Below are 15,484 nucleotides of genomic sequence, written 5' to 3'. Positions count from 1 at the left end.
TTTCATTCTTTGTGCCCCATGAAGAAAATATACAATGTTTATCTTGTTGCCTCTAGGCTAGAACTTTCTTTTGTCTCAATGGTTGATTTGAATAACCCAAATTTATTTTTATATTTTATAAAAAAATTTGAGGTACAATAAAACCTGATAAAATGCTTCGAAAATAATTATACAGTGTTACATACTTTCATATGCCAAAGCTGAAAACTGTTCACAGTCTAATAAGCTATTTCATAGTATAGTTTCCCGTAAATGTGTTCTGAATATTTAGCTCGTGTTTTCTTTTTCTATATGAGTACCATGTGTATGGAGGATAGCTTTAGTAGTGTGGACAATGTTAATAGTGTGGGTCTCTTCCTTCAGATTATTCCTTCAGATGATTGTGACGTAGCACCAGAAGATGGTGTTTATATCCATGGATTATATCTTGATGGAGCACGCTGGGACAGAAAGAGGTCAGCACTTGGAACTTCACAACTCCCTTTACTTATAGCTGAATCATAGATCAACTAGGAAGTCTGCTGCATGTTGTTTTTAAACCAAACAGTCTATTCTAGGGAATGAGTCAAGCAAAGTATCAATTTTTTTATGTAAACCATTATTCAGTCTGGGACAATTGATAAGTGATAAATTTTAGGCCCTATATAATTTTTGGTTTATATTTCACTGGTCTTTCATAGTAGAACCATTGTTTGAAATTATTTTCCTACTTGTTTTCTTTTATAACAATTTGCAGCTTTAAAAAATGTTTTCTAGGGCTGGGAAGGTGGCTCAGTGGTAGAGCGCTTGCCTTGCATGCCTGAGACCCTGGGTTCGATTCCTCAGCACCACATAAGCAAAAAGAAAAAAAAAGCCGGAAGTGGTGCTGTGGCTCAGTGGTAGAGCGCTAGCCTTGAGCTGAAGAGCTGAGGGTCGGCGCCCAGGCCCAGAGTTCAGGCCCCACGACCAGACCAAAAAAAAAACAACACAAAAAAAATGTTTTCTATTTGTTTTATGACAATACTAAGACATAAACTCAAGCCCTAGGTGTTGTCCCTCAGCTTTCTTGGCTCAAGGCAGGCATTTTACCACTTGAGTCACAGCTCCACTTCCAGCTTTTTCATGATTAATTGGAAAGCTGGCACCAGCGGCTCATGCCTGTAATCCTAGCTACTCAGGAGGCTGAGGAGATCTGAGGATCGTGGTTCAAAGCCAGTCTGGGCAGGAAAGTCCTTGAGACTCTTATCTCCAATAAACCACTCAGAAAACTGCAAGTGGTGCTGTGGCTCCAGTGGTAGAGCACTAGCCTTGGGCTGAAGAGCTGAGGGATAGCGCCCAAGCCCAGAGTTCAGGCCCCATGACTGACAAAAAAAAAATCTGTTTATAAGGTGGCCACCAGTGGCTCAGGCTCAGGCCTCTAGCTGCTCAAGAGGGCTGAGATATGAGGATTACAGTCTGGAAAGTCTATGAGACTCTTATCTCCAATACACTCCCCCCCCCACACACACACACCCCACACACATTCTGTTTATAGGCTCAATCTTTTGTTTCCAAAGACTTTGTTCCCAAGGAGATTTTAAATGCTGAGATAGGAGAAATTGGCCAAGAGGGCAGTAGTAAGGTGGTTGGTTCTGCAGAGAGAATTCTGAGACAGGGTTATGAAGGAGATTCAGCTATATATAGTTCACTTTAGCATTTCTCTTTCTTTTTATATCATTTTGTTGCCATTTTCCCTTGCTGTATATATTCATGTTTTTCTCCCTTCTTTCTTTCCCACCTTTCCAACAAAAAGAATGTAGCACAGGAAAAAGAAATCACCATTTCTATATAGGCAGGTCTGTGCTTGAATCCTGACACTGGCCCTTTCAAGCTGTATTACTGGAAGAAGTGTTCATTGTCTCTGAGTTTCCAATCTTTACCTGGAAAGCATGAGCAGGAATGGGGACAGAATCATTGTAAAGATTCAGTGTAGTGGCATAATGTATGCTTCATGGATTGTATGTAAAACCTGGCAGACATTGACCTTTGTCTACCATTTCCTACTTTGCCTGTCCATAATTTTCTCATTTCTCTTAGTCTTTCATTGCCTACTCCCCTTCCCTCTCTACTACTCTTCATCCTTTTGCTTACTCTTCCTGCTCCCTTTTCTTCTTCTGTTTCTAATACTTCTTTTTCTTCCTCTCTGATCATCTCTTATTAGAAGCTAATATCTAAGTAGCAATATGTTCTAAGAAGCAAATTTCAAAAATAACTAATAACACCTGTCAATTTCTTTTCACAGTGGATTGCTTGCTGAACAGCATCCCAAACTTCTGTTTGACCTGATGCCCATCATATGGATAAAACCATGTAAGTATATTTTTAACAAAATTTCCTCAAGGTTTAGGGAGAAGAATAATAGGCATTAACTATTCTCCCAGATAAGATTTTGCCTTAGCATTTTAGGATTTGCCCAAGTTAAGTTTTTTAAAAAGATAGAATATGCCTGGAAATACATTGTTTCTCATTTGTGTGTGTGCCATTTGCATTATTTTGGAAATATCACTCTGCTTCTTAGCTAATGGGGCTTGAACGCAGGGCCTGGACACTGTTCCCGCCACAGTACCACTTTTGGCCTTTTCTGTTTATGTGGTACTGAGGAATCAAACCCAGGGCTTCATGCATGCTAGGCAAGCACTCTACCACTAAGCCACATTACTAGACCCTCTTGCACTTCTATAAGGAGTTTCTATAAGGAGTTTTTTTAAGGAGTTCTATAAGGGGATTCTGAGATATACAGCCGCCTTTCCCTATTTTGATTCTGAGCTTCCTTTGAACATTGTCCAGAGGTACAAATAAACCTGGCACCAAATGCAACTAGTAACTAGCATTTTTACCCTATAAGAAACCCTTAGAGCCAGGCGCTGGTGGCTCACACCTGTAATCCTACCTACTCAGGAGGCTGAGATCTGAGGATCGCGGTTCAAAGCCAGCCCGGGCAGGAGAGACCGTGAGACTCCTATCTCCAATAAACCACCACAAAACCGGAAGTGGCGCTGTAGCTCAAGTGGTAGAGTGCTCGCCTTGAGCTGAAGAGCTGAGGGACAGCGCCCAGGCCCAGAGTTCAAGCCCCACGACCGACCAAAAAAAAAAAAAAAGAAACCCTTAGACCTCAGAGCTACCAGGAGCCCCAAGGAATAGATATCAGTTTTACCCCCTTGGAAAGGTCACTTGTTCCTTCCATAATCATTTTCTACAAGTCTGAAAAAGGGAGGTTTATTCACTTGTTTTTTCTAATTAATTAACTAAATGATGCTGGAGATTGAATCTTTGCACATATTAGGAAAGTGATTTAGCACCAAGGTATAGCCCTAGTCCTAATTTTCTTATTCTGTGTAATTTTTTTTTTGAGGGAGGGTAGATTATTGGGATTTGAACTTAGGGCTTGTGCTTGCTAGGCAAGATGCCACTGAGCACTACTCCAGTACATACATAATTTTCTTACTCTCAAGTAACAGTGAATAAAAAATATTTCCAATCACTCATAATCACCACCCAACCTGCCAAATATTTTCTTTATTAAAATGTTCAATTGGGCTGGGAAGGTGGCTCAGTGGTAGAGTGCTTGCCTTGCATGCATGAGGCCCTGGGTTCGATTCCTCAGCACTACATAAGCAAAAAGAAAAAAGCCAGAAGTGGCACTGTGGCTCAAGTGGTAGAGCGCTAGTCTTGAGCTGAAGAGCTTAGGGACAGCGCCCAGGCCCAGAGTTCAGGTCCCACGACTGGACCCAAAAAAAAAAAAAAAAAACTTAAAATGTTCAATTACAAGAAGGACGACCTGCTGAGAAAGGTTCCTAATATCTCATATTTGATTTTCAGAACTTGTACATAGATTTTGAGTTGGCAAGAGTTGGAGTCTGTTTCTTACTAATAGCGTGCTAAAAACAAATAGAAATGCCAGGTTCTCTCCTCCCTTCTCCTCCCCTCTTTCACTTTTTCTTTCATAGCTGGTATTCTACCACTTGAACCATGCTTTCAGTTTGGGATTTTTGTTGGTGCTCAATGAAGATAATCTGGAGGATTTGTCTGGCTGGGCTAGCTCTGAACAGACATTCTCAGATTTCAGTCTCCTGAGTAGCTAGGATTTTAAGTGTGAGCCACTAGCACTCAGCTTGAGTTTCTTAGCGTTCTAAGCAGTTGTAATTCTCTTTAATTTCCTCAATTCCCACACATTATTTTATTCTTCTTCCTATCTTGTCCTCTTACTTTTTCCCTCCCAAAACCTCTAGAGAGTTTTCATGCCTACTGTTATCAAAACTTTGAAATTAATTCCTGATTTCTAGACTTAGATTCATGTACCTTATGAAATAATTTGCCTTCTTTCCCAACAATATACTAGCTGTAAAAACAAAAAATCCCACACTTTATAATCTTCAAATATGGGGCTGGGAAGGTAGCTCAGTGGGAGAGCGCTTGCCTTGCATGCATGAGGCCCTGATTCCTCAGCACCACATAAGGAAAAAAAAAAAAAAGCCAGAAGTGGTGCTATGGCTCAAGTGGTAGAGTGCTAGCCTTGAGCTGAAGAGCTGAGGGACAGTGCCCAGGCCCAGAGTTCAAGCCACACAAATGACAAAAATAAATAAATAAATAAAAATCTAAAATCTTCAAATATGGTAATCAAAATCTTCACTATTTTATTACAAGATAGTTGTTCTAATACTTTACTAGTAGTGGATGTTTTCATCATAGTAAGTGGATATATTTCTCTTTTTTTAAGCTGAAAAATCTAACATTGTGAAGTCAAATGCCTATGTTTGTCCTCTCTACAAGACAAGTGAACGTAAAGGAGTTCTTTCTACCACAGGACACTCTACTAACTTTGTTATTGCAATGTTGCTAAAAACAGACCAACCTCCTCAACATTGGGTTAAGCGTGGTGTTGCTTTGCTTTGTCAGTTGGATGACTAAATTGGGCAAACTTAAAAAACCTTGTTTTCACATAAAAATGTTATAATAAAATCAAGTATCTTAGTGTCATTCTTTGAAATTCTTTGTACTGTTCTCTTCTATAACACTCTTTCTTTTCCTCCCTTCCTCCCTTCCCCTCCCTCCCTTCCTCCCTTCCCCTCCCTCCCTTCCTCCCTTCCCCTCCCTCCCTTCCTCCCTTCCCCTCCCTCCCTTCCTCCCTTCCCTCCCTCCCTTCCTCCCTCCCCTCCCTCCCTTCCTCCCTTCCCTCCCTCCCTTCCTCCCTTCCCCTCCCTCCCTTCCTCCCTTCCCTCCCTCCCTTCCTCCCTTCCCTCCCTCCCTTCCTCCCTTCCCCTCCCTCCCTTCCTCCCTTCCCTCCCTCCCTTCCTCCCTTCCCCTCCCTTCCCCTCCCTTCCCCTCCCTCCCTCCCTCCTTCCTTCCCTCCCTCCCTCCCTCCCTCCCTTCCTCCCTTCCCTCCCTCCCTTCCTCCCTTCCCCTCCCTCCCTTCCTCCCTTCCCTCCCTCCCTTCCTCCCTTCCCCTCCCTTCCCCTCCCTCCCTCCCTCTTTCCTTCCCTCCCTCCCTCCCTCCCTCCCTTCCTTCCTTCCTTCCTTCCTTCCTTGTCGGTCCTGGGGCTTGAGCTCTGAGTCAGGGTGTTGTCCCTGGGTTCTTCAGCTCCAGACAAGCGCTCTACCACTGGAGCCACAGCGCCACTTTCAGTTTTCAGGTGGTTAATTGGAGATAAGAATCTCAAGGCCTGGGCTAGTTTTGAACCAATCTCATTAGGTCTCAACCTCCTGAGTAGCTAGGATTACAGGTGTGAGCCACCAGCATTTGCCTGCTATATCACTTTTGAGATTATACACTTTTGGGATTAGACCCAAACACCTAAGGAAGAAAATTTGAGAGAGGACGGGAGGAAGATGACAGAGATGTAGCTGGGCTATATGTGAGCTCTCCCCAAGAAACCAATTTTCGCAGTTCAGTGCATTAACTCACTAAGGGAAAATCACACCTAGTGAGCCACCATAGTACAGAGATTCTGCCTAGTGAGGAAGTACCAGAAGGCAGATCTGAGCACAAGAGGCTGGTGCAGCCACCAGAGGCTGCTGTGGGACCCGCCAGAGACCAAGGGTGCGCATCTCTTCACCCACCTCCAGTGTGGACAGGACAATCAGGACGGGAATTCCACATCCTGCTGGCTACTGTCAGGTGCAGATTGGGACAGGCCGAAAAACCAAAGGAAACTGTGAGTATTCCCAATCCTTCCCACAGAACAGCTCAAGGAAGGCAGCCACCCCCTCTCCTCCACCAGAGAAGTACGCCATATTTGATACTGGCATAGACCCTGCCATAAGAGCTAGCAGATAACTCAGGACACAAAAGCAGCAGGCAGCACCATTTTTGTCCAGGGCAACGATTTGGACCAGTGAGAGTCGATTCCGCCCAGGGGAAGGCTGCTAGGCCCAGGGCCCAGGAGGAGGAAACTCCTCCCTAGGCTGATCAACCTTCACTACCAGCTGAGCCCCCAGAGGCAGCCACGCCTCTGCAAAAGGATTTCCACCCATACTGCAGCCAAACCGGCAGCCCAGCCGGCTGCACGGATCTCACTAAAATTCATTTTTAAAAATAAATAAAAACTGGACAGGCTATAAAAGCCAAGAGAGGATCCAGGTTAGAGGCCCAAAGGGGTCCCCAATTTGGGAAAGACCACTGACTCCAACGACGCCCAAGCTCAGTCCCAGTAGCAACAAACTACAGTCTCCAGCCACCTTCTCCCAGCAGCACAAAGGAAAAATAAAAGCAGATCATGCTTTTCGGTCTGGGAAGAAGGTCGCAAAGTCCCCAAGCCTGTAAAGCAGAACTATTTCTGCACACTCGAAGAAGCTGGTTTGGGAAACCAACCAAGCAACAGGGAAAACTGACCTCTACAAGCAAATCAAAAACACCATCAAGGGACTGGAAAGCAGACTTAAGGGAGACATAAAAGCCCCCCAAATAAATAAAAGATAATTTTTTTCTCTTTCCTTTTCCTCCAATTATAATTTTTTAATTTTTTTCTTTATTCTTAAGCTCTTGTAAAAAAATTTTTTTGCTCCTTATTTTTTGCAACAATTTTAACTCTGCTACCTTTTTTTTCCCTGTCAGTTTTTTATGTGTTTTTCTAGTTTTGTTTTCTTGTTTTTTCTTTTTGCAACAATCCTATCTTTTTCCCTTCCTCATTGCTGTTCTGTTCACAACTGGATACACAGCCTACGTTGACCACTAGCCTTCCTCCATAACTGTGTATAGACTTAATCCAGAGTATAAATTGATCACCCAATTCCCTACTGCACAATATTAGTATTCCTAATTTTAGTATTATTACTTCATACATACATAATTGTTCTAATTATTTATATATATATTTTTTTCTTCTTTCCTTTTTTTGTTTGTTTTAATCTTTCTTCTCTCTTTCTTATTTAGAAGTTAGGTCATAACTTTCTTCCCTCTGTTCCTTTTCTTTCCTACATCCCTCTAATCTGATCTTTCTCCTCCTACATTTCATTGTATATATTAATCTTTCCTCTAACTACACCTCAACCCATTTACAATTATTTCTATTCCTTCATTCCCTATTCAATTTCTTTACTCTGTTGATCCCCAAGTGTGAAACATTGAGCTAGACTATATCAGTAGTCAGTCAGACAGTGCCGAAGTGGCTCAGAGTGTTATCCTTTTAGCCCAAACCATTCTAAACCTCATAAAATAGCTACTCACTGATTACAACTGTTCATAATCCCTACTTCTGAAACACAATACCCCTCCCAGACAAAGATAAGCAGAGATAAATAAGGGAACACTTATCTATGATTGGGAACTTCTAAAATCAGTGCAAAGATACTGCCTAGGTATGGATTTTGTCTTAAAGCTGTGCTCAGTGGTGGTATTGGGCCTACTTACATATCCAACGGAGGAGAAATAGAGTGAAATACTTATTTGGATTGTGTACCTCTGAAGTCTGCACAACCTCAGGGCTCTGAGTACTTTCATTCCCCAAAAGGAGAGATATAGTGAAAACCCTTAACTTGGAGTGAGAACCTCCAAAGTCTGGGCAGCTGTAGATCATTGGGTTCAGGCTAGCCATAAAATTGTGTTCTGAGATAGGCACTGGTGGCTCATGCCTGCAATCCTAGCTACTCAGGAGGCTGAGATATGAGGATTGTGGTTCAAAGCCAGCCTGGGCACAAAAGTCCGTGAAACTCTTATCTCCAATAAACCACCCAAAAAACCAGAAGTGGCACTGTGGCTCAAGTGGCAGAGCACTTGCCTTGAGCTGAAGAGCTGATGGACAGCGCCCAGGCCCAGAGTTCAAGCCCCAGGACTGACAAAAAAATATTGTGTTCTGGTGGAGAAGTGGAGATATTTTCAATTCCAAAAAGGAGAAATAGAGTGAAATACTCATTTTTGAATGTGAACCTCCAATTCCTGTGTAACTACAGGACTCTGGTGGGGGCTTGTCTTAGAATTGTGATTTAGTGTGCAATTGATACACTCCTCAAAAGGTGTGGTACTGTGGAAACTCCCATTCTTTTTTTTTTTTGTCAGTCGTGGGGTTTGAACTCTGGGCTTGGGTGCTTTCCCTCCCTCTTCAGCTCAAGGTGAGCACTCTACCACTTGAGCCACAATGCCAATTCTAGTTTTCTAGTGATTTATTGGAGATAAGAGTCTCCTGGGCTAGCTTTGAACCATGATCCTCAGATCTCAGCATCTTGTGTGGCTAGCATTACAGGTGTGAACCACAGGAACCCGGCTGAAACTCCCATTCTCCATTGTAAAACCCCAAAGTCTGTGCTACTACAGTGCTCTGGGTAAGTTCTAGTCTTAGATGTGTGTTCTTGCATGTAATAGGATATAATCTCACTCCCAAAAGGGTGAGATAGAGTGAAAATACTCATCGTTGATTGTAAAATCCCAAAGTCTGTGCAGCTACATGGCTTTGGGTAGGTGCTTTTCTTAGAATTCTGTTCTGGTGTGTAATTGGATATACACTCACAAAAAAGGTGAGATAGAGTGAAAACACCCATTGTTAATTGTAAATCTCCAGAATCTGTGCAATCATGGGGCTCTGGGTTGGTACTTGTGTTCTAGTGAGGAATTGGGTTTGCTTTCATTCCCAAATGGACAGAAAAAGCCACAAAAACACAAGAAAAATGTCAAGTCAAGGAATTTCAACTCCCACCCAGGACAAACAGGCAACAGAACATTTAATAAAAAAAAATCTAGTGTATACTTCACAAAATGCTTGACAAACACTACTGGTAAACATGCTGAATGAAAAACTTGAAAGCCTACATGAGGCCATGCATGAGCGTGACGAGGCAAACAAAAGATTAATAGAGGAATTCATGGAATCAACAATCAGAAAGCTGAATGAATTCCAACAAAAGGAAAGGGAGTCCAGTGAAAGTATAGCCACTCAACTAAGGGATATGAGAGTGAACACGGAAAGCCAAATCAAGGAGGCAAGGAAATCCATGCAAGATCTAAAACAAAGCTTCAACAAAGAAATTGAAGCCATTAAAACTGAACAACTAAAAAGAAGGGAAATAAAATGCAAAGTAGAAAGTTTGGACAGTAGGCTAGACCATGCAGAAGACCATGTCTCTGGGATAGAAGACAGCCTAGATATTATAGAGAAAGAGCATACAAGTATTCAGAACAAATCAAAAAAATATGATAGATCTATTCAGCATATAGAAGACACCATCAGAAGGCCTAATTTAAGGCTAATGCATGTAGGAGAGTGCCTAGAAACAGACTCCAAAGGTCTAGGAAATTTATTTAACAGAATCCTAGCAGAGAACTTCCCAAACATGCAAAAAGAAAAGCCTATTCAGATACAAGAAGCCTTTAGAACAGACCAGAACAGAATATCCCACGGCCACATTGTAATCCGCACAGGATCAGTAGAAACCAAGGAAAGCTGTCAGGGAGAAAAGGTCAAGCACTTATAAAGGAAAACTAATCAGGATAACTACATATTTCTCAGCAGAGTCCATGAAAGCAAGAAGAGCCTGGAATGAAGTATGCTATGCCCTAAAGACAATTATCAACCAAGAATAGTGTGCCCAGTTAAACTCTCCTTCATAACTGAGGGAAAAATTAAAACCTTTCACAGCAGAGAAAAACAATATGTCTCCATCAAACCAGCACTACAAAAGATATTTAAATATGTCCTACACATAGAGAACCAACTAGAACATGATGAAGAGAAGCAGCCCCAAACAAAGAATTAGAACCAAGGTGACACAGCCCCTAAGAAGGTGAATAACATAACAGGAACTACTAAACACCTCTCAATCCTACCTGTCAATATTAATGGACTTAACTCTTCAATCAAATGACAGAATCTCTAGTTGAATCTACAGAATCCATCTATCTGCTGTCTTCAAGAGATGCACATTCCCTACAAAAACAAACATATTCTGAAAGTGAAAGGCTGGAATACAATCTACCAAGCAAACGGCCCCCACAAACAGGCTGGAGTAGCAATTCTAATATCAGATAAAACAGACTTCAAATTAAAATTAGTGAGAAGAGATAAAGAAGGACTACATACTAATAAAAGGATCTCTCCTACAAGAGTATATAACAATTCTAAATATCTATTCATCAAATACCAGAGCTCCCAAATTTATCCAAAAAACACTACTTTCCCTAAAATCACACATAGATCCAAAGACATTGATTGACTTTAACACACCACTTTCCCCGCTAGAAAGGTCAACTCAGCAAAAACTCCAGTGAAACAGCACATCTAAACAACTGCATAAACTGCATAGACTGAACAGACATCTATAGACTATTTCATCATCAAGAACATCAGCAACAGAATACACATTCTTCTTAGCATCACATGGAACATTCTCCAAAGTAGACCATATTTTAGGCCACGAAGCAAATCTGTCCAAATACAGAAACATTGAAATTATGCCCTGCACTATCTCAGACAACAAGGGAATAAAATTAGAATTCAATACTAAATGCCACCAAAGAAAATCCTGTAACACATGGAGGTTGAACAACACACTGTTGAACCACAAGTGGGTCGTGGAAGAGATTAGAAAGGAAATTCGAATGTTCATGATATTTAGCAAAAATGAACATACAAATTACCAGCTTCTCTGGGACAGAGCAAAGGAAGTACTCAGAGGAAAATTCATAACTGAGTTCTTACATCAACAAATTGGAGAGATCTCAAACCAACAATTTAATGAAAAGCTCCTTGAAAAAGAGCAACAAGCCAAAACCCAATCCAGTAGATGGAAGCAATTAACATTAAATCAGAATTAAATGAATCAGGGTCCCAAAACCATAGAATCAACAAAACAAACAGTTGGTTCTTCAAAAAAAAAATCACAAAATTGACAGACCCTTAGCAAATCTTACCAGAAAAAGAAGAGAACATGCCCAAATAAATAAACTCAGAGATGAGAATGGAAACATCACCACAGAAACAACTAAGATTCAGAACATTATAAGGGAACACTTCTCAAACCTTTATGCTAATAAGTTTGAGAATCTGAATGAAATGGAAGAATTTCTAACAAATATTGATATGCCCAAACTAAACCAAGATGAGCTAAACTGACTTAATAGACCCATATCAAGCATTGAAATAGAAACAGCAATAAGAGACTCCCACTCAAGAAAAGCCAGGACCGGATTTACAGCTGAAATCTACAAGGCCCTCAAAGCAGAACTCACACCAATACTCCTCCAACTCTTCAATGAAATTGAAAATGAAAGTTCATTACCAAACTCCTTCAATGAAGCCATCATAACCCTCATCCCAAAACCAGGCAGGGACCCATTTCTTTGATGAACATCAATGCAAAATTTCTCAACAAAATTCTGACCAATCGACTTAAACAAGTCATCAAAAAATCATACACCATGATCAAACAGGATTCATTCCAGGGATCCAAACCTGGATGCAAATAAATTAATGTAATACATCACATCAATAAGAGCAAGGGTAAGAACCACATGATTATCTCAATAGATGCAGAAAAAGTATTTGACAAGAGCCAACATATCCTTATGATGAAAGCTCTGGAGAAGCTAGGAATCCAGGAATCATTTCTCAATACAATAAAGGCCATGTATGACAAACCTACAGCCAGTATTATACTTAGTGGCAAAAAACTAAAGCCATTTCCTCTAAACTCAGGAACAAGACAAGAGTGCCTACTCTCTCCATTCCTCTTTTTGCTCTAGAGCAATAAGACAAATAGCAAACATAAAGGGTCCAAATAGGGAAAGATGAAATAAAACTCTCCCTCTTTGCAGATGACATGATCTTGTATTTAAAGTACCCTAAAGTACCCCCATGGACTCCATTCCTAAGTTACTAGAGCTGATTCGAAACTTTGGCAAAGTAGCAGGGTAAAAATTAACCCTCAAAAATCAATGGCTTTTCTGTATGCCAATAATGAGAAGACACAACTGAAATCAGGAAAGCAACTCTATTTGTAATAGCCCCACAAAAAAATAAAATACCTAGGAATTAACTAAAGAAGTGAAGGACCTCTATGATTTTAAAACCTGAAAAAGGAAATTAAAGCACAACTAAGGAAGTGGAAAAACCTCCCATGTTCCTGGATTGGAAGGATTAACGTTGTGAAAATGGTAATACTTCCAAAGGCTATCTACAAATTCAATGCAATACCCATCAATAACCCAACCTTATTCTTCAATGAAATAGAAGAGGCAATCCAAAAATTCATATGGAACAATAAAAGACCCTGAATAGCAAAAATAATCCTTAGCAGAAAGAATAGTGCTGGAGGAATAACAATACCAGGCTTCAAACTCTACTACAAGGCCATAGTAATCAGAATAGCTTGGTAATGGCACAAGAACAGACCTGAAGACCAATGGAATAGAACTGAAGACCCAGAAATGAACTGACAGACCTATGGCCACCTAATCTTCAATAAGGGAGCCAAAAAAAAAAAAAATAGAATGGAAGAAAGACAGCCTCTTCAGTAAATGGTGCTGGTAAAATTGGATAAACAACTGTAGAAAACTAAAGCTAGCTCTGTATATATCACCCTGCACCAGAATCAACTCCAAATGGATCAAAGACCTCAAAGTAAAAGCAGAAACCCTGAACACATTACAAGAAGGAATAGGATAAACTCTAGGGTTCGTTGGCACAGGCTGAAATTTTCTTAATAAAGACTCAAACACAACAAATTAAAGAAAGGTTGGACAAATGGGATTGCATGAAACTGCAGAGTTCCTGCATGGCAAAGGACATAGCTAGTTAGATCAATAGAAATCCCATGGACTGGAAGAAGATCTTAACTAGCTATACAACAGACAAGGGCCTCATATCTAAAATATACTTAGAACTCAAAAAACTAATTCCCTCAACAACAAATCCTCAAAGAAACAACCACCCCATTAATAAGTATGCTAAAGACTTAAAGAGAGACTTCTCTGAAGAGGAAATAAGAATGGCCAATAGACACATGAAGAAATGCTCAATATCTCTGGCCCTAAAAGAAATGCAAATCAAAACAACATTGAGATTCCACCTCACCCCAGTTAGAATGGCTATAATCAAGAACTCTAATAACAACAGATGCTGGAGGGGATGTGGATACATTGTTGGTGGGAGTGTAAACGTGTTCAACCACTTTGGAAAGTAGTATGGAGGTTCCTCAAAAGATTCCACATAGAGCTCCCCTATGACCCATTAATCCCACTTTTGGGTATTTACCCAAACGACCGCAAACAAGGCCATACTAAAGCTACTAGCACAAGTATGTTTATCATAGCATTATTCACCATAGCTAAGATATGGAACCAACCCAGATGCCCCTCAGTAGACGAGTGGATCAAGAAAATGTGGTACACACACACACACACACACACACACACACACACACACACACAATGGAATTCTATGCTTCAGAAAGAAAGACACCTCCCCAAGACTTGGAAAAATTATATTAAGTGAAGTAAGTCATTCCCAAAGAAATTTAGGTTCTATGGTTTTCCTTATTTGCAATAATTAGTGTATGTATAGGATAATCTTATCAGATGAACTGAACAGCTCAAATGCTACATATAAGATGGTTACAGGTGGCTTTACACCTGTAATCCTAGCTACTCAGGAGGCTGAGATCTGAGGATCACGGTTCAAAACCAACCCAGGCAGAAAAGTCTGTGAGACTCTTTAAAAAAAATAAGTTTTTTATTGTGAAAATGCTGTACAGAGGGGTTACAATCACATGAACAAGGTAATGAGTACATTTCTTATCAAGCATTGTTGCCTCTTATCTCTGATAAACCACCAGAAAACCAGAAGTGGCACTGTGGCTCAAGCAATAGAGCGCTCACCTTGAGCTGAAGAGTACAGAGACAGCGCCAAGGCCCAGACTCAAGCCCCACTACCGAACAAAAAATAAAAAATAAAAAAAAAGAAAAAAGAAAGAAAGAAAATGATGCTGCGTGAAATGAATCCCAAGATATGGACACAAGAGGTCTGTCTTTGTTGTTATTGTTTTAAATGTACTATGTGATTTGTTTCCTTTGTATGTTCTTCCTCCTATTGTATATCCCCTGTTGTCACTGTACTTGATTTTGGTACCCTGAATCTTGTATATACATTTGTCTAATCTGGGGAGGGGAAGGGGAATAACAAAATGGTAAAATAAGGACACAAGATGACCCATTGCAACAATGATACCCACGGGACAGTATATTGGAAATGAACTTTACAACTTCAGGCAGGGTGGGGGGATGTGGTGGGGAGGAGTGTGGGAGGTGGGGGAAGGATAATGGGACAACAACAAGGGAAGGGGTAACAATGATCGGCAAGTAATGTACTCATTCCCTTACTCATGTAACTGTATCCCCTCTGTACAGCATCTTTACAATAAAACTTAAAAATATATTAAGTTTGATGTGTATGTGGAACATGGATTGGCGAAATTAAATGGATCGAATTTAACAGAGAATATTTTTCTCAGTATTGCTACAATTTCTTCAGCTTCAATAGTAGTTTGCTTTCTGTTCACTTTTCTGAAATCATGATGCATGAATATTTTAAATGCTTAGATATTTTAAGTAAGGAAATCTTGATAAACAATATTAAACAATTAAAGTGCCTAACTCTGCTGTATACATTAAAAATATTTGGCCTATTACTCAAAATAGCTCAAAGAAGTGAAGTTAATATGTAAGGGCAGTAACATGGCTGGCAGGCAGCCCCAGATCTCACACTTCAAGTGGCTTTTTACCTTTTGGTGTCTGCTTTATATTTAACCAGACATATGAAGTATTCCTTTTGTTATTTTTGAATTCTTATTACTTAATGCACACCAATTATGTAATATATATGATTCAGCAACTCTTACAAAAATTCTCAAAGTTGTAATACTTTTTGTGGAGTTAACTCCTTCTTTAGGATTCCAAGGGTGTTTAAGGCTGTAGTTCTGTAACCTAAGGAAATATGGGTATAGCTACCCAGTGACTCTGGACCATTGGGACAGTCAGCTTGATAAT

At 40.4% G+C, this 15,484-nt stretch overlaps 1 protein-coding gene across 1 annotated transcript in view; it reads left to right on the top strand.

The window, feature by feature from the left end:
- The window catches only part of Dnah12 (dynein axonemal heavy chain 12), a 159,757-nt gene extending 154,831 nt beyond the window's left edge, over nt 1-4,926 (top strand). Inside the window, exons 72-74 of the mRNA XM_042679922.1 lie at nt 364-455; nt 2,261-2,328; nt 4,736-4,926. Coding sequence (XP_042535856.1) covers nt 364-455; nt 2,261-2,328; nt 4,736-4,926 — 351 coding nt within the window. The remainder of the gene's footprint in view (nt 1-363; nt 456-2,260; nt 2,329-4,735) is intronic.
- The last annotated feature ends 10,558 nt before the right edge of the window (nt 4,927-15,484 follow it).

Source organism: Dipodomys spectabilis, unplaced genomic scaffold (assembly GCF_019054845.1).
Source record: "Dipodomys spectabilis isolate Male_0828 unplaced genomic scaffold, ASM1905484v1 ptg000054l, whole genome shotgun sequence".
Classification (NCBI taxonomy): Eukaryota; Metazoa; Chordata; class Mammalia; order Rodentia; family Heteromyidae; genus Dipodomys; species Dipodomys spectabilis.
The sequence above is the reverse complement of the archived record's forward strand: the minus strand, read 5'-3'. Positions and strand labels throughout refer to the sequence as shown.